The 22,484-nt window shown below is 40.3% G+C and overlaps 1 protein-coding gene across 1 annotated transcript in view; it reads left to right on the top strand.

Annotated features, from left to right (window-relative positions):
• The window catches only part of LOC132900728 (claspin), a 31,094-nt gene extending 9,824 nt beyond the window's left edge, over positions 1 to 21,270 (top strand). Inside the window, exons 10-24 of the mRNA XM_060942995.1 lie at positions 5,604 to 5,761; positions 6,578 to 6,768; positions 6,862 to 6,914; positions 7,044 to 7,228; positions 8,607 to 9,096; positions 9,376 to 9,427; positions 9,528 to 9,606; positions 9,869 to 9,969; positions 10,128 to 10,289; positions 10,572 to 10,693; positions 16,475 to 16,596; positions 16,795 to 16,909; positions 16,985 to 17,058; positions 18,919 to 19,080; positions 20,927 to 21,270. Of these exons, the coding sequence (XP_060798978.1) occupies positions 5,604 to 5,761; positions 6,578 to 6,768; positions 6,862 to 6,914; positions 7,044 to 7,228; positions 8,607 to 9,096; positions 9,376 to 9,427; positions 9,528 to 9,606; positions 9,869 to 9,969; positions 10,128 to 10,289; positions 10,572 to 10,693; positions 16,475 to 16,596; positions 16,795 to 16,909; positions 16,985 to 17,058; positions 18,919 to 19,080; positions 20,927 to 21,043 (2,183 nt within the window). The 3' untranslated portion in view covers positions 21,044 to 21,270. The remainder of the gene's footprint in view (positions 1 to 5,603; positions 5,762 to 6,577; positions 6,769 to 6,861; positions 6,915 to 7,043; positions 7,229 to 8,606; positions 9,097 to 9,375; positions 9,428 to 9,527; positions 9,607 to 9,868; positions 9,970 to 10,127; positions 10,290 to 10,571; positions 10,694 to 16,474; positions 16,597 to 16,794; positions 16,910 to 16,984; positions 17,059 to 18,918; positions 19,081 to 20,926) is intronic.
• The last annotated feature ends 1,214 nt before the right edge of the window (positions 21,271 to 22,484 follow it).

Raw genomic sequence — 22,484 nt, 5'->3', positions numbered from 1 at the left:
AACGATCTGTGGTCACCTTATAACGCAGACACCCCAAGTCTCCCAGAACTTCCGGGAGTCTCCTGCATATTGATAGAAGCGAGCAAGAGCATGCGCGCGCAACATTAAGGTCTGCATCACGCGTCTTAGAATGTGCGCGCGCGAGGGAGACTGTGTGCAGTGTTGCCAGATATTGCTGACGTTTTCCATCCCAAAATATGTTCAAAACCCGCCAAAATGCACTTAAAACCACCCAATGTGGCAACACTGCCTGTGTGCCTGTTCATGTAGCGCATGCCAGACACAGAGCATCCTGATTGGGTTACTCAGCAAAATAAGCCAATCAGCTTTCAGTGTGGGTGGGCTTTTATCCCTTTTCTCGAGGACCAAAGCTTTCAGTTGAGTCGGTGCAGCCTACAGGACCGGCATAGCAGAGAGAGAGCGCGCCCCAAAAAACCGAAGTACAAACCCCACTTCACCTCAGATTACACAAAAGAATCTCCCTGTCTAATAAGGGTAGAAAATAATGACAGTTTCGTGCGATGTACTGTTTGCAGCAGTGGTTTCAGCATTGCCCATGGTGGCTTAAATGATTGTAAAGGACATGTTGAGGTGAGGAGTGTCATTTCATGTGCATTATATTATTTAGGTCTACAACAGGCTGTCATGAAAAGACCAAACTTATTGAAGATTTCCGTAAAGTAACAATGTATGAATATACATCATATATATATCAAATACACGTCATATATAAGTGTGTATCTTTTTATAAATGAGGTTAGCTTGTCTAATGTAGCATGTTGGGGAGAATCATAGTATCATATCTATATTTCTGATAAAATTTTAGGTATGATACCGTGTATAACTCTCCTACTTATTGCTCATTTCATGGGGGGGAATTGCTGGGATGTGCCGCGCGGGAGCGTCTGCCCACATTTTTTTAGGCTGAGATCAGGGCTTTGAACCGGTTCAAGGAACGAAAACGAAAACCGGGAACTTTTTCTATTTCACATGGAACAGAAACGAAACCAGAAACTTTATTATTTTTTATGTTCCGGAACAGAAACGCTTATTAAAAATAATGGTAACCAGTTAATACCGGTTTTTATTTCGTTCCTCAAAGTTTCTGTAGCCTACAAATAAAAAAGCCATTCTTCTCCTGCGCAAATTTCTATGACCCGCTGGGGTTCACTTCCTGTGTGACGGTCGCTGCCTGAATGGAGAGAGCGGGAAGGTGGACTACTATCACATCTCCATTACTGAGTGTCTGAGCAAAGAAGAGCCTGAACGATGCAACCTCCCTATTGGCTGTTTGTAAAAATGTATCAGTTGTTGCCCTTCCCACCGGAATCATCGCGGGCTCGAGAGACGAGACCTGACGAGTTAGTTCGTTGGTAGCAGAACAAAATGTCTGGACACAAATCGGGTTTTCAGAAAAGGAAAGAAAATAAACGGAGGGTTGAAAATACAAAAAAGGAGGCAGAAAATGCAAAACGAGTTTTAAGGTAGGACAAATGGTTACTTTTCTGAGGCAGCCGCCGTGGCTGCCTGCAGGCTTATTTATTATAGCCCATTTAGTTAAAATAGTTGATATAAAATGTTTATAGTTATAGTTATGTGATGGTTGTCCTGATTTAGACTGGTGGTTTTTTTGGGGGGGGGGGGGGGGTTGCGCGATGTTGCACCCGGGTCCAGATTAGGGCAGAACCGGGCCTGGCTACATTTCAGGTGTAGTTTGTTTTATGAATGTATGTACTTGCATAGATGTGTACTTGGTCTTCCAATATGGCGCCTAACAAAATCTCGCGGCGCGGTGACGTCATGCGGTAGCCCTCTATAGGGCCTGACTAGCCTTTGGTAACACTAAACGAATTATCTTTCATTTTTGGCACTTTTTCTGTTTGTGTAGATGGGAAGACATACTGAGAATCCAAATCGCCAACATTTGAAATAATTGTTTTGAATTATTTATTGTCTTATTTAATGAAGGTTGTAATAGAATTAGCCTACATTTGGCTTAAGCTGGATGAGACACAGACATAATTTTATAGCCATTTGTTAAACAGCTGACAGGGAACGTAATTAACTGTTCCGGGAACGAAATTTTTTTGTTCTAACCAGTTCGGGAACGTCTATTTAATGGTGGAACCCAAAACCGGAAACGTTAAAATTCCGTTTCTGTTCGGAACGAACCAATAGGAAAAAAATTCTGGTTCAAAGCCCTGGCTGAGATGAACTTTGATTTTAAAAAAAAATTTCCAATTTGTAATGCCCATTGTACATGCCTGTTCTTTAACTCAAAATCACCATCTCGATCTTCAAATTGACCGTATGGTATATGCATTACATTACACAACATCCTGTCGAGATAAAACCTAGTTAGTACACACAACAGTTGAAAGGGAAGTGATGAGTGATGTTGAATGTTGCCTGCTTAATATGCAAGACCTCCTGCTACCATGATAACATCAGAAGAAAGCTTTAAGAGAATTATATGATAGAACTTTTTTCTGGTTTGCACTTCATTGTAAAGGATTAGAGTATTCAAAGACATGAATAGCAAAAATGCAGAAATATAATACTGTAGTAGGCGGCACGGTGGTGTAGTGGTTAGCGCTGTCGCCTCACAGCAAGAAGGTCCTGGGTTCGAGCCCCGGGGCCGGCGAGGGCCTTTCTGTGTGGAGTTTGCATGTTCTCCCCGTGTCCGCGTGGGTTTCCTCCGGGTGCTCCGGTTTCCCCCACAGTCAAAAGACATGCAGGTTAGGTTAACTGGTGACTCTAAATTGACCGTAGGTGTGAATGTGAGTGTGAATGGTTGTCTGTGTCTATGTGTCAGCCCTGTGATGACCTGGCGACTTGTCCAGGGTGTACCCCGCCTTTCGCCCGTAGTCAGCTGGGATAGGCTCCAGCTTGCCTGCGACCCTGTAGAAGGATAAAGCGGCTAGAGATAATGAGATGAGATGAGATAATACTGTAGTGCTCGTTTATATTAAAAGGTGCATTGATTTTTTTGAAATCATCAAATGTGAATTGATTAAAAACAAGTCTCTTGTACCATATTAATCATTTTCACCTGGTAGTCCACCAAGAAGGGGAATTTATTTCCAAATACGTTGCAACTTTTTGCTGATAAAATTAATGGTTTTGGGGTTAAATAAAAAATAAATAAAAAATAGCCAAAAATCATTAGCCCCTGGGCCCCGCCCCCCGGACCATGGGCCCCGCCCCCTTGGGCTATGGGCCCCGCCCCCCTGGGCCATGGGTCCCGCCCTGGTTTTTTCAGACTTTTTAAATATTTTTCATTCTCATCCCTGTGTGTGTGTGTGTGTGTGTGATATATATGAGTGATTCCACGCTTATGGGTACTGAAATGGGGACATGAACTTATTTTTAAAAATTCACCTAAAACCATTTCTTTTTTTTTACCATCAGGTCACAAAACATGTAATCTTTAATGAATGATATGTTAAAAGATAACTTTAATTATCTGAGATGTAATAAAAACATATTTATATGCCAAAGTCAGAACGTAACAGAAGTGTTGTGGACATATATATTCTCAATTTTAACAATGTAGAATTACTTTTTGAAACATAGGAAGGTGATGTTTTAGCAAATATAGTTATACATGTGTAGTAGAATAAACATACACATTCTTTCAATAAGATTAACATGGTATATAGCTAGATTGTAATTAATTTGTAACAGACGCGAGATGGACAATCGTAACAGAAGTAATGTAACAGACATCATTTTGGAACTCATAGGCTTGACTTTGGCATATAAATATGTTTTTATTACATCTCAGAAAATTAAAGTTATCTTTTAACATATCATTCATTAAAGATTACATGTTTTGTGACCTGATGGTAAAAAAAGAAATGGTTTTAGGTGAATAAGTTCATGTCCCCATTTCAGTACCCATAAGCATGGAATCACTCATATATATATATATATACACACACACACACAATAAATATATATATATGTGTGTGTGTGTGTATATATAATGTGTGTGTGTGTGTATATATAATGTGTGTGTGTGTGTGTGTATTATTTACCAGCTGGGAGGTCCGTATCGTGAAATACCGTGACCGAGGTCTTGAAAGTAGGGCTGAGGTCAGTATTCAATGCCGAGGTCACGGTATTTCACCATATGGACTGATGTTAAGCTGGTAAATAATATATTTATTTTTTTCTTTACCAAATTCTAACAGAAAACAAGAGCGCCCGAAAGGGAAAACTGAGCCGAGCCACCATTTTGAATCCTCATTCACGGCTGTAATGCAAATTGCTTCCTCCTCGGTATACAAGTGCACTTCCATGGCAAGAAAAACACATTTTGCCACCTATGTAGTCCCCTATTTATATAAATAGGAGTCATTCAGGATTCAGCCATGTTTTTGCTCGGCGTTAGCAAGTTGGAGGTTTTTAGCTTTCTCCTGAAATGTTTTATTTTATTTCTTCTTCCTCAGGGTAGTAAAACTCACTTTCACTGTGAGCACTGTCATTATCATTATCCATGATGTAAAATTAATGCTATTCTCCTGAGCAAAAATTTATAAGATTTTTGATAATCTTTATAAATAAATCTTATTTAAAAAAAAAAAGATAAATGTTGACAAAAAATGCTACTATGTTTGTTGTCATGAACGAGCAAGTCGCCAGAGGTCCATAACTGGGGTCCATACCGTAGGATACGGACCCGCTCGCCAGCCAATCAGAGCGCAGGATTTGATGGAAACCTCACCACGAAAAAAATAAGTTATGTTATTTGGTTGCTGATATTTGCTGCTTGTTAAATGAAAATTGCAGTGTTTGTGAACTTTATAGCCATTTACCACATCTGTAGACTATGCCAGAGTACCACAGGCAAAAATTGTTACATACTACAGTCAGAAAAGAACAGAGAACCATTTGGCTATAGACTCGTTTACAATGCAAGTCTATGGAGAGCTAAGAAATGTTCCAAAATGTGTATTTTTGTCGATTGTTTTTGGGGGGGGAATGGATAAGAACTGGTTTGGTAATACATTTTCTTGTACGTCTCATCCTGAGAGCACTATTGGAAGTGGAGTTTTGAATTTGTGTTAAACATGTAGCGCTTCAGGATTGTAGGGACACTGAAGGATAGACACAGGAAGGGTAGTTAGGGTGTGTGTTTTTTTTTTTTTTTGCTATTTGCTTTTCAGCTATCTTATTTAGATGTCTCAACAAGACACACAAACAGCTCTGTGCTGGGTCTTGATTTCACCCTCCACTCAGATCTTTCTCTCCTTTAAGCCCTCGGGCGTCGTTGAAACGAGAGACAGACATCATCGTTAATCAAACTCTGGTGTGATCGCTTTACTGCTCACCTCCTCTGGCCTTGCTCTCCATTCACAAACCGGTGCTTCGCCACACTTCCACCTCCACATGCATTTTCATATTTTAAATATTGACAGCTTCCATAATGAGTGCCTTTAGAGCAAATTACTTTTCTTTTTCTGTTCTTCATGGAAATTGAAATTCTTTTTCACTGGATTCACACATACTACAGATGTGCCGGATCAAGTTTAAATAAAACACATGAAGTATTCCTTGAATCTTACTCACGTTTGGAGTGTTCCCCTGTCTTTCTTCAGGAGAGAAGCTGGTTTTACTGAAGTCTCGTCTGCAGCAAGCTATGGCTATCCGCCGGAAGGAAGAACGAGAGCGTCGAGCTGCCCTTCATCGCCTGGATAATGAAGTCTGTGAGGAGGAGGAGGAGGAAGAGGAGATGACGGAGTCCGAAGAGGAAGAGGTATCAGTGTAAAAAAAAAAAAATCTTTTCCAACAAGGGCATCTTTGTTTAGGATTCTCATTACCAGTCTCTGTAGCTGAAGTAAGTGCTCCCTCATCATTTTGTTAAAGGAGAACTGAAGGCAATTTTTTTTTAATCAAAATTCTATTTTCATTTTATTCAATATCGGAATGCATTTTGATAGCTATTTTGTCACTGCTTTAGCAAGTTCTGAGTGTTTGAAATACGCTATGTAATCTATCAGTCCACATGTCAAAGTAATGGCCGTAAATGAGATTCGTTGAGACCTGTGCGAGACATCGTAGGACGGAAGTAAAACGTACAGCGGAAATCAAAGTGACCAACATCTGCCAACGCTGTCAAAAGACGCGCGCGCCCTCTTTTGAATCCTGACGTAGTCAAGCTGGAAGTTTTGTTTATTTCGATAGCAATCAGGAAAGTTTGAAGAAAGTAGGCAGTACTCGTCATTTAAACTCGTTTTTGTGCAATATTTCATTTGGAAAACAGTTTTCAAAATGGCGGCACTGACACCTGACTGACCCTTCACGTTTCGAAGTCTCGCACAAGTCTTGTGAAGATCGCATGGATAAGCGACGCCTGTCGTGGACCAAACGAACTAAATTCAACATGGCTAAAAACCGAATAGGCCAATAAGTATAATATTTAATTGCAATTAGTTGCCAATACGAGTCACGATATAAGGTTACTAAAACTGAAAATGTAATTGAATAATTAAGAAATGATGCAAGTTTAAAAATGACTTCACTTCTCTTTTAATACTTTTTGCTTGCTCTTTTCCAAACTCTAACTTTATAGGGTGTTGAGGAGTTGTTGGGTGATGGTGAAGAGGAAGCCAACGAAGCTGAAAATGAGGAAGAGGCAGAGGAAGCTGAAAGAGGCGATACATCCAAACGAAGTTCCTCTCCTGGTTTTAAAAGTCCATCTCCATTCCCTTACACTGACGGCACACTGATGCTGTTCGCGGGCAGCTCGTGCTCTAGAACAGGGTAAATACTGTATGTGCTTGTGTCTGTCCGATTTATCTGAGAGAAAGCAAATCAGTCTTGTTAAAACTTTTAATTTCTTGATTTTATATTTAGGGATGGTGTTAGGCAGTCTGGCCAAGCCAATCATGAAAATGACAGCAAAATGGGTGAGTTTTTATGACCAGGTTCATTTGGACGGAGTATCTCAACCACAAGCTTCTGAGAGTCATCGTGATTTTGGGCTACGTATACATAGACTGATTATTATAGACCTTTTCTGTTCTCTTCTCCAACAGAAGACGAGGATGGGCTTTCCTTGACCAAGGACAATAGCCATAACAGCAGCTTCGAACTGACGAGCTCCACACTCCCATCATACCAGCCGGTGAGCCGCGCCACAGGCAAAGGTCTTTCTGCAGCCATGTTCCGTTCACCTTCGCCCTGCTTCTTCAGACCCAGTTTCCTCAGCTCAGCCTCCAAGGTTAGCCCCTTTTTTTTAACAAGATCATATTTAATGCTGTTATTCTTAAAGGCAGTTGGATTTATCCCTTAATATTATGGACATCAATACAGTAGTAAAGTATGTCTAGAATCCAGTTTGAGGGATTCTTGTCTTAAGCATCGTTATCATAATATATCAAAATTCTTTGACTCATTCCGTACTAGTCTTGTCTTGTGTTCGTCTAATTAAATGCTCTCTAGAACATCACTGTGGTCACTTCTGATGGTAGACCTCCGATCAAAAATGTATTCATAACTCAGCGTCTAATTGTTTAGGGTTGTTAAAGTCCACAAGCATGGGTGAAGGTGGTAAAGGGAAATACAAAAACCAACTAGTTGGCTAGTTATCCCCGCTGGCTGAAAGGCCCGAAGGGGGTTATGTCATGGTGATGTCCGTCCGTCCCTTGAAGGGTGCTCACCTTCTGAAATCAACTCCCCTCACAATTTTTGGAGGAATCCCACAAAACTTGGCAAAAGGCATTGTTGTGTGTTGGTAGTACGCATATTGTTATTTTGTTCAATTCGGTTGCATTTTACCAGAGTTACAGCCCTTGATTAATTAACTTGTACTTTGACGATTTCATGAGGGTGTGTTTGCCTTCTGACATCAACTCCTCTCAATTTTTGGACGAATTTCTCGAAGCTTGGCAAAAGGCCTTGTTATATGACGGTAACACGCATATTGCGATTTAATTTAGTTTGTGAAAATTTTCCTAGAGTTTTGACCCTTGATTAAATAACTTTGTATTTTGACAATTTCGTGAGGGTGTAGGTCCTTCTGAAATCAACTCCTCTCACAATTTGTGGAGGAATTTCACCAAACTTGGCAAAAGGCTTTGTTATATGACAGTTATACGCAGATTGAAATTTTGTTTAATTTGGGAAAATTGTACCAGAGTTCTGCCCTTGATTAACAAACTTGTACTTTGGCAATTTCATCAAGGTGTGCTTGCTTTCTGAAATCAACTTCCCTTACAATTTTTATTTCCTGCTGGCCGAAAAGCCCAAAGGGGTATTATGTCTTGACGATGTCTGTTCCATCTGTCTGTCCTAGGAAGGGCACTCACCTTCTGAAATCAACTCCTTTCACAATTTTTGGAAGAATTTCACGAAACTTGACCGAATTCTTTGTTATATGTCGGTAATACGCATATTGCAATTTCGTTCAATTCAGTCGCATTTTAGCAGGGTTATGGCGTAGCTGCCAGCGGGGGATATTGTGCTCTCGGAGCATTCTTGTTTTTAATTTGTTTAGATTTGGCAGGAGTGTGGTATATTTCAAACGCTATAAGCTGAATTCTCCACGCTGACTCCCAACAAATGCACCAACTGTTCCTTCATCTTGTCCTGTTCCTCAGAGCTCTGGTAAGCTGTCTGAGCCGTCCCTCACTCTCCCTGTGGAGGACTCGCAGGACCTTTATGGTGTTCCGTCTTCTGAAGGTGGGGACTCTCAGGGCCCCTTCTCGCAGGAGGACACACAGTCACAGCTGTTGGATGCAGACGGCTTCCTGAACGTGGGGCCCCGTGGTGGCCAGAGCTGCTCTCACAAACGCCAGCTGCTTTTAGATAACCTGGATGAAAACGCCATGGACGCCAACATGGGTGAATTGCTGGGGCTCTGCTCAGGTGGCTTTGGCTCAGCGGAACGGAGTCAGCCAGGAGGTGAGGATGAGCTGCTGGGCCTGTGCTCTGGTGCGTTCTCCACCCAGCCTGGAGAAACCGGCAGACCCAAAGAGGAAACTGCAGCCGTGGAGACAAAACTCACAGTCAGAGAGGGTTCCGGGAGCTCGGACACAGACATGGACCAGCTACTTTCTCTCTGCTCAGGAAAATTCCCAGGCAGTCCTGGTGTGTGTTTGTTTTTTTTTTTGTCAAAGATTAGTTCCTCTATTTATTTTTTATATTGCAACAAAGACCCCCCCCCTTTTTTTGTCAAAGATTAGTTCCTCTATTTATTTTTTATATTGCAGCAAAGACCCCCCCCCCCCCCTTTTTGTCAAAGAGTAGTTCCTCTATTTATTTTTTATATTGCAACAAAGACCCCACCCCCCCTTTTTTTTTTTTTTTTTTAAATGCATCTAATTTCATCAAATAATTTGTTAATGCTTTCTGTATTCTTTCTTTCAGCTGCTTCTCCAGTGCAACCAGCCGCAAGCCCCACTCTTGATGAACCTGACTGGTAAAGTGGATCTTGTAAACTGCATGTCCACTATTTTACCAATATCCTTTTGATCCGTGTCGTGTAACTCATTAACTCACACTTATTTGTTTGTTTTTAGTAAGAGCAAGGAGGCGGAAGGGGAAGAAGACAATTGTGAGTTTCGGCTTTTGTCGGATGTTGACAGCAACAGTGAGAAGGTAAGTGAGAATATGCGATTTTGGTGTCTGAGACAGTAATGCATGTGTATTGATGTGGTGGTCAAAATGCATAAGACATTTAATGAGAGAAATAGGTGATTTTATATTTTATTGTAAGATTGTTGTTTTTCAATAATCTTTTAACCGATTGGCACGGATACATTGCACACAATATGACCAGGGATATAAATGAACACAGTAAAAATGTTTTGTTTTTACTCTGTTGTCTTATAGATGATGTGTTTTCTCTTTTCCTTTACAGGAGGAGGGCGAGGAAGACTCTGATGTTGACGGAGAGATAGGTGATGAGGTGGATGATGAGGAGAGGGAGGCGGTATTCGGGCGACATCCGGGTAAAAAGATGTAAGTTGTGTTCAGGCTTGTGAATTCTGTGAAATGAAAATTGTAATAAAATGACCGTTTTTATTAAACCCTTTCATATGCATCTTTAAACAAAGTTGAAGTCAGACATTTCCGAACTTTCTGTTTCATTACAAAGTGCCTTTCCTCTTTGGCTTTAGACGCATGACTGACTTTGTGGACTCTGAGGCCGAGCTGTCGGGCAGTGATGTCGGCAGCGAGGATGAAAGTGACGAAGGAGGTGATGAATATGAAGAAGAGGAGATACAGGAGCAACTCCCATCGGATGAGGAACTGATGGACCAAGTAAACAAAATCCACATGTAAGAATAAACATGTCTACATCCATGTATGTTTCCTTAGTGCTCTAATGCAGCATTGGTGAGCCAAGAAGTTTGGTTAACTGGATGTGGTTGCGTTTGTGGTGTGGTGGGGCTTGAGAAAGTCAGTGCTGCTGTAACATGGATTTGCCACTAGGGAGCAGTCACTGTTCAAAGAACTCTAAATGTGTGATTTGTGGCATTCTAATCATAGTCCAATATTCTGTAGCATTGTAATGGACCTTTTGTAGTTTTTCTAGTCTTTTGAGCTGTCTGTGTTTACAGGAAGCATGTCCTTGATGACGATAAGCGCAAATTGCGTTTGTATCAGGAGCGTTACCTAGCTGATGGGGATCTGCACTCGGATGGACCTGGTCGAGAGCGCCGCTTCCGCTGGAAGAATATTGGTAAGTTCAGAGAGAGAGAGTGTGTGTGTGTGTGTGTGTGTGTGTGTGTTAATAGTAGTACCTTTTCACACTGAACACAATGCAACTGGTTGTGATTCACACATGATGCATGAGCTCCTCAGCTATTGTGTGATATGATGGCTGCCTGTCTTGTGCATACAGTGGTGCTTGAAAGTTTGTGAACACTTTGGAACTTTCTATATTCCTGCATAAATATGACCCAAAACATCATCATATTTTCACACAAGTCCTAAAAGTAGATAAAGAGAACCCAGTTAAACAAATGAGACAGAAATATTATACTTGGTCATTTATTTATTGAGGAAAATGATCCAGTATTACATATCTGTGAGTGGCAAAAGTATGTGAACCTTTGCTTTCAGTATCTGGTGTGACCCCCTTGTGCAGCAATAACTGCAGCTAAACGTTTCCGGTTGAGAGTACGTCATGCGCATTCTGGCTGCGGCTTCTCACTGGAGCTTTATTATATTTTCTCTCCTTTTTATTTTAATTTTTTTTTCTTTTTTCTGCATTTAATGTTTGAGTGTTTTTGTCCGCCGGTGGTGGTGTAGCTCTGGACCCAGTTTTGGGCGTCGGTTCCCTCCAGGCCTTGGTTCGCTGTGGGTGATGCCTGTGCTCCCAGCTATGGACTGCAGTGAGCTTGTTGCTCATTTTAACATCATGGTTGTCCAGCGCTCTCTGTTTAAATGCTTGGCATGGTGTTCCGAGCGATGTTGCTCAGTGGCGTCGTGGCAGCTGTGCAGGCGGTTTGGGACATACCAGCGCTCTGCATGGCAGTGCTTCTGTGCTTGCTTTGTGGATCCATGGCGTGGTGTTCGAGCGATGTTGCTGGCGGCATCACGGCGGCTGTGCTGGAGATGTGGGACTTGTTTTCGTGTGCCTTTTGGTGGGACTGTGGCTGCTACACCACTGGAATGATATCCTGACCTCTATTTGGTGGACTTTTTTTTTTCTGTCTATTATTGTAAAGCGACCTTGGGTTTTGAGAAAGGCGCTATATAAATTGAACATTATTATTATTATTATTATTATTATTATTATTAACTGTTGATCAGTCCTGCACACCGGCTTGGAGGAATTTTAGCCCATACCTCTGTACAGAACAGCTTCAACTCTGGGATGTTGGTGGGTTTCCTCACATGAACTGCTCGCTTCAGGTCCTTCCACAACATTTCGATTGGATTAAGGTCAGGACTTTGACTTGGACATTCCAAAACATTCACTTTATTCTTCTTTAACCATTCTTTGGTAGAACGACTTGTGTGCTTAGGGTCGTTGTCTTGCTGCATGATCCACCTTCTCTTAAGATTCAGTTCATGGACAGATGTCCTGACATTTTCCTTTAGAATTCGCTGGTATAATTCAGAATTCATTGTTCCATCAATGATGGCAAGCCGTCCTGGCCCAGATGCAGCAAAACAGGCCCAAACCATGATACTACCACCACCATGTTTCACAGATGGGATAAGGTTCTTATGCTGGAATGCAGTGTTTGCCTTTCTCCAAACATAATGCTTCTCATTTAAACCAAAAAGTTCTATTTTGGTGTCATCCATCCACAAAACATCTTTCCAATAGCCTTCTGGCTTGTCCACATGATCTTTAGCAAACTGCAGACGAGCAGCAATGTTCTTTTTGGAGATCAGTGGCTTTCTCCTTGCAACCCTGCCATGCACACCATTGTTGTTCAGTGTTCTCCTGATGGTGAACTCATGAACGTTAACATTAGCCAATGTGAGAGAGGCCTTCAGTTGCTTAGAAGTTACCCTGGGGTCCTTTGTGATCTCGCCGGTTATTACACGCCTTGCTCTTGGAGTGATCTTTGATGGTCGACCACTCCTGGGGAGGGTAACAATGGTCTTGAATTTCCTCTATTTGTACACAATCTGTCTGACTGTGGATTGGTGGAGTCCAAACTCTTTAGAGATGGTTTTGTAACCTTTTCCAGCCTGATGAGCATCAAGAACGCTTTTTCTGAGGTCCTCAGAAATCTCCTTTGTTCGTGCCATGATACACTTCCACAAACATGTGTTGTGAAGATCAGACTTTGATAGATCCCTGTTCTTTAAATAAAACGGTGCCCACTCACACCTGATTGAAAACACCTGACTCTGATTTCACCTTCAAATTAACTGCTAATCCTAGAGGTTCACATACTTTTGCCACTCACAGATATGTAATATTGGATCTCATCTCATTATCTCTAGCCGCTTTATCCTTCTACAGGGTCGCAGGCAAGCTGGAGCCTATCCCAGCTGACTACGGGCGAAAGGCGGGGTACACCCTGGACAAGTCGCCAGGTCATCACAGGGCTGACACATAGACACAGACAACCATTCACACTCACATTCACACCTACGGTCAATTTAGAGTCACCAGTTAACCTAACCTGCATGTCTTTGGACTGTGGGGGAAACCGAAGCACCCGGAGGAAACCTACGGGGAGAACATGCAAACTCCGCACAGAAAGGCCCTCGTCGGTCACGGGGCTCGAACCCAGACCTTCTTGCTGTGAGGCGACAGCGCTAACCACTACACCACTGTGCCGCCCTAATATTGGATAATTTTCCTCAATAAATAAATGACCAAGTATAATATTTTTGTCTCATTTGTTTAACTGGGTTCTCTTTATCTACTTTTAAGACTTGTGTGAAAATCTGATGAAGTTTTAGGTCATATTTATGCAGAAATATAGAAAATTCTAAAGGGTTCACAAACTTTCAAGCACCACTGTAAGTCTTGGTTGATTTAATTGCATCCGGAAAAGGCACAAAGCAAGAGTAAATTTGTATTTTTTTATGACAGTACAGTATGGAAGTGTCTGATTAGAAAAGTGCATGTAGGGAAAAATTTGGGCTCTGTATGAACAAACATTTTTGTATTGAACTTGAAAATGTCAGTGTGCAGCTTGAGTCATGATTTGATTTCATATACAGTATGAAACAGGAAGTGTGTTGAAATTCAACAACCAATAGCGTTCAAGATGTGCTACACCTCCCATTGAACCTCCCATAGCAACACCTGCAGTTTGTTCATAAATGTGATCTGGAGAGAGCATGTGTTTGGACAAAATCTGGACAAGTCACCAAAATCTTTGCACTGGAAATGATGGTCAAATTTAAATTAGAATACTAGTGCATCTCAAAAAATTAGAATACCATGAAAAAGTTCCTTTTTTTCATAATTTAATTCAAAAAGGTAAACTTTCATATATTCTATATTCATTACATGTAAAGTGAAATATTTAAAGCCTTTTTTGTTTTAATTTTGATGATTATGGCTTATAGCTCATGAAAATCAGAAATCCAGTATCTCAAATTATTAGAATATTCCCTAAGATCAATCAAAAAAAGGATTTACAATACAGAAATGTCCAACTTCTGAAAAGTATATTCATTTATACACTCAATACTTGGTTGGGGCTCCTTTACCATGAATTACTGTATCAATGCGGTGTGGCATGGAGGTGATCAGTCTGTGGCACTGCTGAGGTGTTATTGAAGCCCAGGTTGCTTTGATGGTGGCCTTCAGCATATCTGTATTTTTGGGTTGGGTGTTTCTCATCTTCCTCTTGACAATACCCTATAGATTCTCTATGGGGTTCAGGTCAGGCAAGTTGGCTGGCCAATCAAACACAGTAATATCATGGTCAGCAAACCATTTGGTAGTAGTTTTGGCACTGTGGGTAGGTGCTAAGTCCTGCTGGAAAAGGAAATCAGCATCTCCAAAAAGCTCGTCAGCAGATGGAAGCATGAAGTGCTCTAAAACCTCCTGGTAGATGGCTGTGTTGACTTTGGACTTGATAAAATACAGTGGACCAACACCAGCAGATGACATGGCACCCCAAATCATCACAGACTGTGGAAACTTCACACTGGGCTTCAAACACCTTGGATTCTGTGCCTCTCCACTCTTCCTCCAGACTCTAGAACTGTGATTTCCAAATTAAATGCAAAATGTACTTTCATCTGAAAAGAGGACTTTGGACCACTGAGCAACAGTCCATTTTTTTTCTTTCCTTAGCCCAGATAAGACACTTCTGACATTGTCTCTGGCTCAGGAGTAGCTTGATATTAGGAATGCGAAAGTTGTATCCCCTTTCTTGAAGATGTCTGTTCGTGATGGGTCTTAATACACTGACACCAGCCTCAGTCCACTCCTTGTGAAGCTCTCCCAAGTTCTTGAATCAACTTTTCTTGATAATCCTCTCAAGACTGTGGCCATCCCTGTGGCTTGTGCACCTTTTCCAGCCACCCTTTTCAGCAATGACCTTTTGTGGCTTACCCTCCTTGTGGAGAGCATCAGTGATCATCTTCTGGACAACAGTCAAGTCAGCAGTCTTCCCCATGATTGTGGTTGTGTGTACTGAACTAGACCGAGAGATACACTGTGTTCATACTGTTTTACTCAAACTCGAAATGAAATATTCTAATATTTTGAGATTTTTTTTTTTTTGTACTGTATGCTAGGGCTGGGCGATAAAATGATAACGATACGTATCGCGATAGACACATACTTGATATCAATAGAACGTTTCGATAGAATTTTTTTTTTTTTTCAAGAAACAAGCGTTAGCCCGAGCTCTCTCTGGTTTAGGTCCGCTTTCAGTCAACTGTTGTTGCGAAGCAAGCTTGGTTGCATGAGCAAAGGCACTCGTCCTCTGGTGCCTAGCAACGCATAGGGAGTGACACGCTGATAGCCAATCATGTAATAGTATCGCGTTTGGTTGCGCCATCTCGTTGTCTCGTGGTCGTGTTTATTTTTTTTCCAGAAACAGCGTGGCCAAGAAAAGAAAGATGAGTGCCGGAACGAGCGAGGAAATTGTGGGTAAAGTCAGTAAGGTCAGATGTTACAGATGTAAAGTCTTAAGTCTACCTCAGTTTTATTTTAATTTCTTCTATGTTTACAAAACACTATTTTTATTTTATTAAACCTTCAATGAAAATATACTTGAATAGTTTAAGAATAGTCTAAGTCTACCTCAGTTTCACTCAATTTCTTTTATGTTTATAAAGCACTGCATATTTTTATTTATGTTTTTAAATGTTATTCACCAGAGGGTGAACTTTTTTTGCACTAAACTTGCAGTAAAAAATTAAAAATATGACAGTCCTTCTCACATAGCAGGTTTTGCTATGTTTACATTTAACACTTTGCTCGTTTTTATAACACTTGAGTTTTTTAAGCACTTTATTATTGATAATTGCTCAGTTTTTGTTGTGATCGTAACATTGAACATGCGTGTTGACATTCCTTGCTTATTGGCTGTCAGAGGAAGTTTAAGTTTAAAATAAATGTTTGAATTTAGTATTGTTCCCTCCTGGTCCTTATTTTAAATAGGTCATAAAATGTTTCAATAATTATCGATATTGACCAATATGAAACACATATCGTGATACAGATTTCAGCCATATCGCCCAGCCCTACTGAATGCCATACTGATTAAAATTAAAATAGAAAATGCTTGAAACATTTTAGTTTATGTGTAATGAGTCTATAATATATACCATTTTCACTTTCTTAACTGATGGAAAATATTGAACTTTTTCACAATATTCTAATTTTTTGAGATGCACTCGTGTATATATGAGAAACATTTTTCAACACTGTGTATACTGGTTTATTTCTGTCCAAAATGCCCTGAGACTCGTACAAAAGGCTCCAAAAGAGCATTCTTGCTTTCATGGTCACTTCAAATGACTGTTTCCTGAAGATGCCGATGTCGTCTGTTTTATAATCTCCATTTCACCTGATGCCTAGATGATGGCTTTGAGCTCGGGATAACTGCTGAGGGGGAAGAGGAAGAGGAGGAAGATGTGGATCAGCATGATCTGCAAAGGCACAAGGAAAGACTCGAGAGAGAGCAGTGGATGCGAGAGCAGGTGTGTGCGTGTGTGTGAGAACCTGGGTGATTTCCAGGAGCATCTTAATTCAGAGCTGAGATGTTTATATCTCAGGTATATTTATCTCATGGACATTTTAACTACTGTGTGATCCATAAGGACAATTATTTTTTTGTGAAAAAAAAATCAACCCATGATCTAAAAAGTTTGTTTGACAGCAGTGTTTTCTTCTGGTAGTCTGAAACATCGAAGAGAGGAGAAGAAGTGGAAGAGGAGGACAAGATTGGAGAGGAGGACAGTCAGTTTATGAAGCTGGCAAAGAAACTAACTGCTAAGGCTCTCCAGAAAAAAGGTGAATGTTGCAACAAATCCTTTGTGGGTGTGGATCTGGCTGTTGTGTATGTTCAACCTTTTTCTGTTTTGCCAGAGACCTCTTCAGTGCCACTGCAAGAGAAACCAGTTTCTAACGCCAACCCTTTTCAGAAGCCCTGTAAACCTGTGGTGAGTGTTTGGATGAAAGAAAATGCTTTTCAGTGTGATTGATATTCATTTGTATTCATGTTCCAATCATATTTTTCTATTTTTGATACAGAATGTCTCGTAATAGCAAGATGCTGACTAAATTTATGCAACATGGTGTCTTTTTTTGTTTGTTTAAGTCTTACCCATATAGACCCCTTTCACATGACGTCACCGTGCCGCGAGATTTTGTTAGGCGCCATATTGGAAGACCAAGTACATGCACTCACAATATAAAACAAAGTACGAGCGAGAGTAAAGTGACACAATGGCTGATAATTCGGGTTATGTAAGTACATTACCAGCTGCAGAAAGGGCACGGTATGTGGAGAAACTGGCTGTGATTGATGGGTTTGACCCATATGATAAGACTCGCGGCAAGGGAGAATGGAAACATAAGGAGGACCGGACACCAATTCTGCCATCTGTTTGCTACCCAGACATTGTAAACTATTTGTTGTTTACACCCAGTGCCTACACTCAGTGTTCGAACTATGCCGATATTTTCGGGGGGTCCCTTTTTTTCCCTTGGGGGGGGGGGGTCTTGCGCTTGTCTCGGAGCGCGGATCTCCAAACACATGAGAAGCCTATCTTACGCACATATCACACGGACTCCACACCTCCACACACGCATCGCGTCTGAAGTCATAACTCATCAGGGGAAATTGTGTCCGCATTGGCATGTTCAAAAAACAACCTCGCGTCAACAGTGATACCACACGCAAGAAAAAAAAACAGTCAGGCTACTCAACAACCAACCTGGCAGCAGCGAGCAAGCCCCAAACCATCCTAAATTATTATTATTATTATTATTATTAAATTGTAGAAGTCTGGGAGGCTTGCTCCTCATACAGTTATCAACTTGAGGCCAATTTAGCATGTTTTAAATCTGAATTTCTTGCGTTTGCTTACCTCAAAGTGTCCGCAGATCATGCACAGACTTATCCATTATATCCACAGTTTTTTGCCAAGTCTCACACAGGTTTCTTTCAAGTCTACTGTTGGGCCAATAAATCATAAATAAAACAGCTCAGATTTGTTTAAGTCGTTTGCCACTCCACTTTATTCTCGTGGGTTCACATACCGCTGCCGTTATTTCCCCCTAATCACGAGTTTGTTGGTCTTCCAAAATGGCGCAGGGTCTGTTTACTTCCGGTTTCGGGTGACGTCAGTGAAAGGGGTCTATAGATCAGTCTTTGTTTATGGTGCAAAAGGGCATTTTAACAATCTGTTTTCAAGTTGTGTCTTGGAAAATTCTTCAGCATAACCGTAAACCGTCAGCTTTGTACATAATCAGGTGTTCCAACAGGACCGTGATCCCAAACACATTAAAGTTGGTTGTGGAAAAGATAAAGCTTTTGGAATGGCCTTCCCAGTTGAAAGTATGTGGACTGTACTTAAAAGTCTGGTCCATGCCAGGAAAGCAACAAATTGAATTGAATTTCTGCCATGCAGAGTGGTCAAATATCCAACCAGAATTCTGCCACAAGCTTGTTGATGGCTATCAAAAGCATCCGGTCAGGGTGAAACTTGCTAAGGGACCAAATATTAGGTGTGCTGTACAGTATGTATATTGTTGACATTATGTTCAATTCAGAAAACCCAAAATAAATGAAAAATTGTGTACCAAATTATTTTTCCCTGTTTAAAGATGTATGTTGTACAATCATTCTACTACAGAAAAAGAGCTGTTCATAGAAATCATTGAAAGCCCAATATTGCCGTGACTTTTGTGTTGCTGATGGGTGTATGTCAACTTCTGACATCTGTATGCTGTATTTATTCATGTACGTCTTAGTCATTCATTCCAGATCATAATATTTTTATTTTTTCCCCCTTCAGGTGAAGAGAGGATCTTTGCTCAGTCAGCCGCAGGCAGTATTGCAGAAACTCGCCAACATTTCAGACGGCAACCCTCTAGCACCGCGTAACACTCGAGGATTCCTCTTCCAGACTTTGTCACCAGAAAAGGAGCCACCTACATCTGCCAGCCCAAAGAAACAGGTAACTTATGATGAAGCTTTTCGTAAGAGTGTCTGAAACTGTTCAAAACATGGAGGTTACACAGTCTGAAATGATTATAGTGGTGTAAATAATGAGTGATTGTGTACAGGTCTGTATGTGCACCACGAGGGGGCACCAGAGTGTTTTGCAGCCAGAGTTCGCAAACAATATATATATACACACACACACACTACCGTTCAAAAGTTTGGGGTCACCCAGACAATTTTGTGTTTTCCATGAAAAGTCACACTTTTATTTCCCACCATAAGTTGTAAAATGAATAGAAAATATAGTCAAGACATTTTTCTGGCCATTTTGAGCATTTAATCGACCCCACAAATGCGATGCTCCAGAAACTCAATCTGCTCAAAGGAAGGTCAGTTTTATAGCTTCTCTAAAGAGCTCAACTGTTTTCAGCTGTGCTAACATGATTGTACAAGGGTTTTCTAATCATCCATTAGCCTTCTGAGGCAATGAGCAAACACATTGTACCATTAGAACACTGGAGTGAGAGTTGCTGGAAATGGGCCTCTATACACCTATGGAGATATTGCACCAAAAACCAGACATTTGCAGCTAGAATAGTCATTTACCACATTAGCAATGTATAGAGTGGATTTCTGATTAGTTTAAAGTGATCTTCATTGAAAAGAACAGTGCTTTTCTTTCAAAAATAAGGAAACTTCAAAGTGACCCCAAACTTTTGAACGGTCGTGTGTGTGTGTGTGTGTTTTATATATATAATATATAAAAATTGGGTATACAGTAGACAGCACTGTTTGAATATACCATCTACTTTGAGAAAACATAAATATTTCCACAGAAATGTTTGTACTAACTTGCGTAGGCTTTTTTGCAAGCATGTTGGGTAGAAGAACTTAAGTTAGTTTTATCAAAAATGTGTGTGTGTGTTTTATATATATAATATATAAAAATTGGGTATACAATAGACAGCACTGTTTGAATATACCATCTACTTTGAGAAAACATAAATATTTCCACAGAAATGTTTGTACTAACTTGCGTAGGCTTTTTTGCAAGCATGTTGGGTAGAAGAACTAAAGTTAGTTTTATCAAAAATGGCTAAAAAACAGTTGTAGGCTATGAATCAAGTGAGTACAAAGAGTTTTCATTGGCAATATTTATTAGTTTTACATTTTTATTAAATGCACAGATACAATACAAAACAGATTAAACATTTTGGATGATAATCTGGTGTCTTTCTGTGGAATTGGAATGAGTTCTTTAAATGGCTTTTTTTTTTTTCCCACTTTTTGGGTGTTACTAATGCTGTAACTTTATCTTTGGTAGTGATTGTATGTAAAACCGAAATGCCTTTCACTTCAGGAAAACTTGTAGGTTGTAAAACGTTATACTCCTATAGTACATTTCAAAATGTTGAGCATTATGTGAGGGGCTTTTTCCAGGCCAGAGAATATACATATATTATCTTTATACCTGTTTGTACATTTTCAAAATGATTAAAGATGGCATTATGAAAATTGTCTAATTTAAAATAGTAAATAATAATAGTATGTCCTGATGATGATGATGATGATACTGCAATATGTGATTTATAAAACGAAATTTTCATGATGTATCGAACCTGATATCTGGCTTTCCTCATGTTTAATGAGGTCATTTGTTTAGATTAATATAACAATAAAGCACTTTTTTAAAAATCAGCCCTATTATTAATAAACTACTTTTATATGCAGTTTTCACTCAGTAAAATGCTATAGCAACATTCTCAATAAGTTTAATGTATGAAAAATTGATTTAACGCTTTTGTGAAAGACCTTTTTTTAATATTGTGTCTCATTCCTATTTCCTCTGACTGTTACAGTTTAAGAAAAGAGTACAAACAGACACTTTGGCACCTGTTGCAAAGCGACCATGTCGAGAAAATCAAGTGAAATCTGCCGGACCTCCAAGGAGTATTTTCAGCTATTTTGAGAACTGAAGCCGTTTTGAAGATTTGTGATGTCACAGGCCTCCAACGAGCTGATTTCTTAGTTTTGGCCAAATCTCTTGTCGATTCTGTCATCTTAAATTTGGCAACTGACTTGGTTTGGTTTGTGATTCAACCTGTGCGTTTATTTGTTTTAAATGTTCTATCGTGTAAATATTGTGATTTTGTAATTCTGTATTTTTTTATTTGTAAAATTATAAATTAAAAGTTTATTTTAAGCATGCTTCTGAAATTTTTATGATTGGTAAACTCAATAGTGTTCCTATAACCATAGAGAATTGGAACACCTAAATGACACACAACCCGCTGTTGCTAACATTGTGACATTTTAATGCCCTGCCACATCAGAAGGAGCTGGGGGGGGCAGCAACTTGTATTATGTACAAATGAAAATTTGCTTTGTTATAAATTTCTGCATAGTGCAGGTTATGTAAATGTAAACATGGATGCAAATTTTATAATTTGATGGAGTTTAAATGCTGGAAACTGCAGCAAAGCAATGATGTGTAGGATAAATGTACATTAGGTTGGATATAAATTAAGGACCGTCATAAGAGCCTTTGGGTGGCACGGTGGTGTAGTGGTTAGCACTGTCGCCTCACAGCAAGAAGGTTATGGGTTTGAACCCAGTGGCTGATGAGGGCCTTTCTGTGTGGAGTTTGCATGTTCTCGCTGTGTCTGTGTGGGTTTCCTCCCACAGTCCACAGATATGCAGGTGAGGTTAATTGGTGGCTCTAAATTGACTGTAAATGGTTTTGTGTCTGAGTGTGTCAGCCCTGCGATGAGCTGGCGACTTGTCCAGGGTGTACCCCGCCTCTCACCCATGGTCAGCTGGGATAGGCTCCAGCTTGCCCCCTGCAACCCTGCATGGGATGAGCGGTTACAGATAAAACAAACATGAGGGCTTTTAAAAGAAATTTTAAATCTACCAAACACTATATGTACTATAAATAACAATATATAATGGCTATAACTATAATAATAGTCTAATATTAATAAATCAGGCTAGAGAAAAGTTGAATACAAAACGTTAACATTACGGATTACATCATGATAAATGTAGCATACCTGACAAACTGTAAAACTAATCTTACTGAGCTTTACATGCACCAACAAGTGTTAGGGACTTCAATTAATTTAGGACAAGCTAAAGATAAAGTAAATCCTTTGTAAAGAAAAGAAAATATTCTCAGGGCTTTCTCTTGGAATGCATGATTCTTTCTTTGAGGTGTCGATGATTGATTGATTCTTGTATGCAAGTCATCCACGTCAGCACTGCGGTTTCTGCCCAATCTGGCAACTTCATCTCATCTCATCTCATTATCTCTAGCCACTTTATCCTTCTACAGGGTCGCAGGCAAGCTGGAGCCTATCCCAGCTGACTACGGGCGAAAGGCGGGGTACACCCTGGACAAGTCGCCAGGTCATCACA

The sequence above is a fragment of the Neoarius graeffei genome, chromosome 16 (assembly GCF_027579695.1).
Source record: "Neoarius graeffei isolate fNeoGra1 chromosome 16, fNeoGra1.pri, whole genome shotgun sequence".
Taxonomy (NCBI): domain Eukaryota; kingdom Metazoa; phylum Chordata; class Actinopteri; order Siluriformes; family Ariidae; genus Neoarius; species Neoarius graeffei.
Note: the sequence above shows the minus strand (reverse complement) of the source record. Positions and strands in the feature narration are given on the sequence as shown.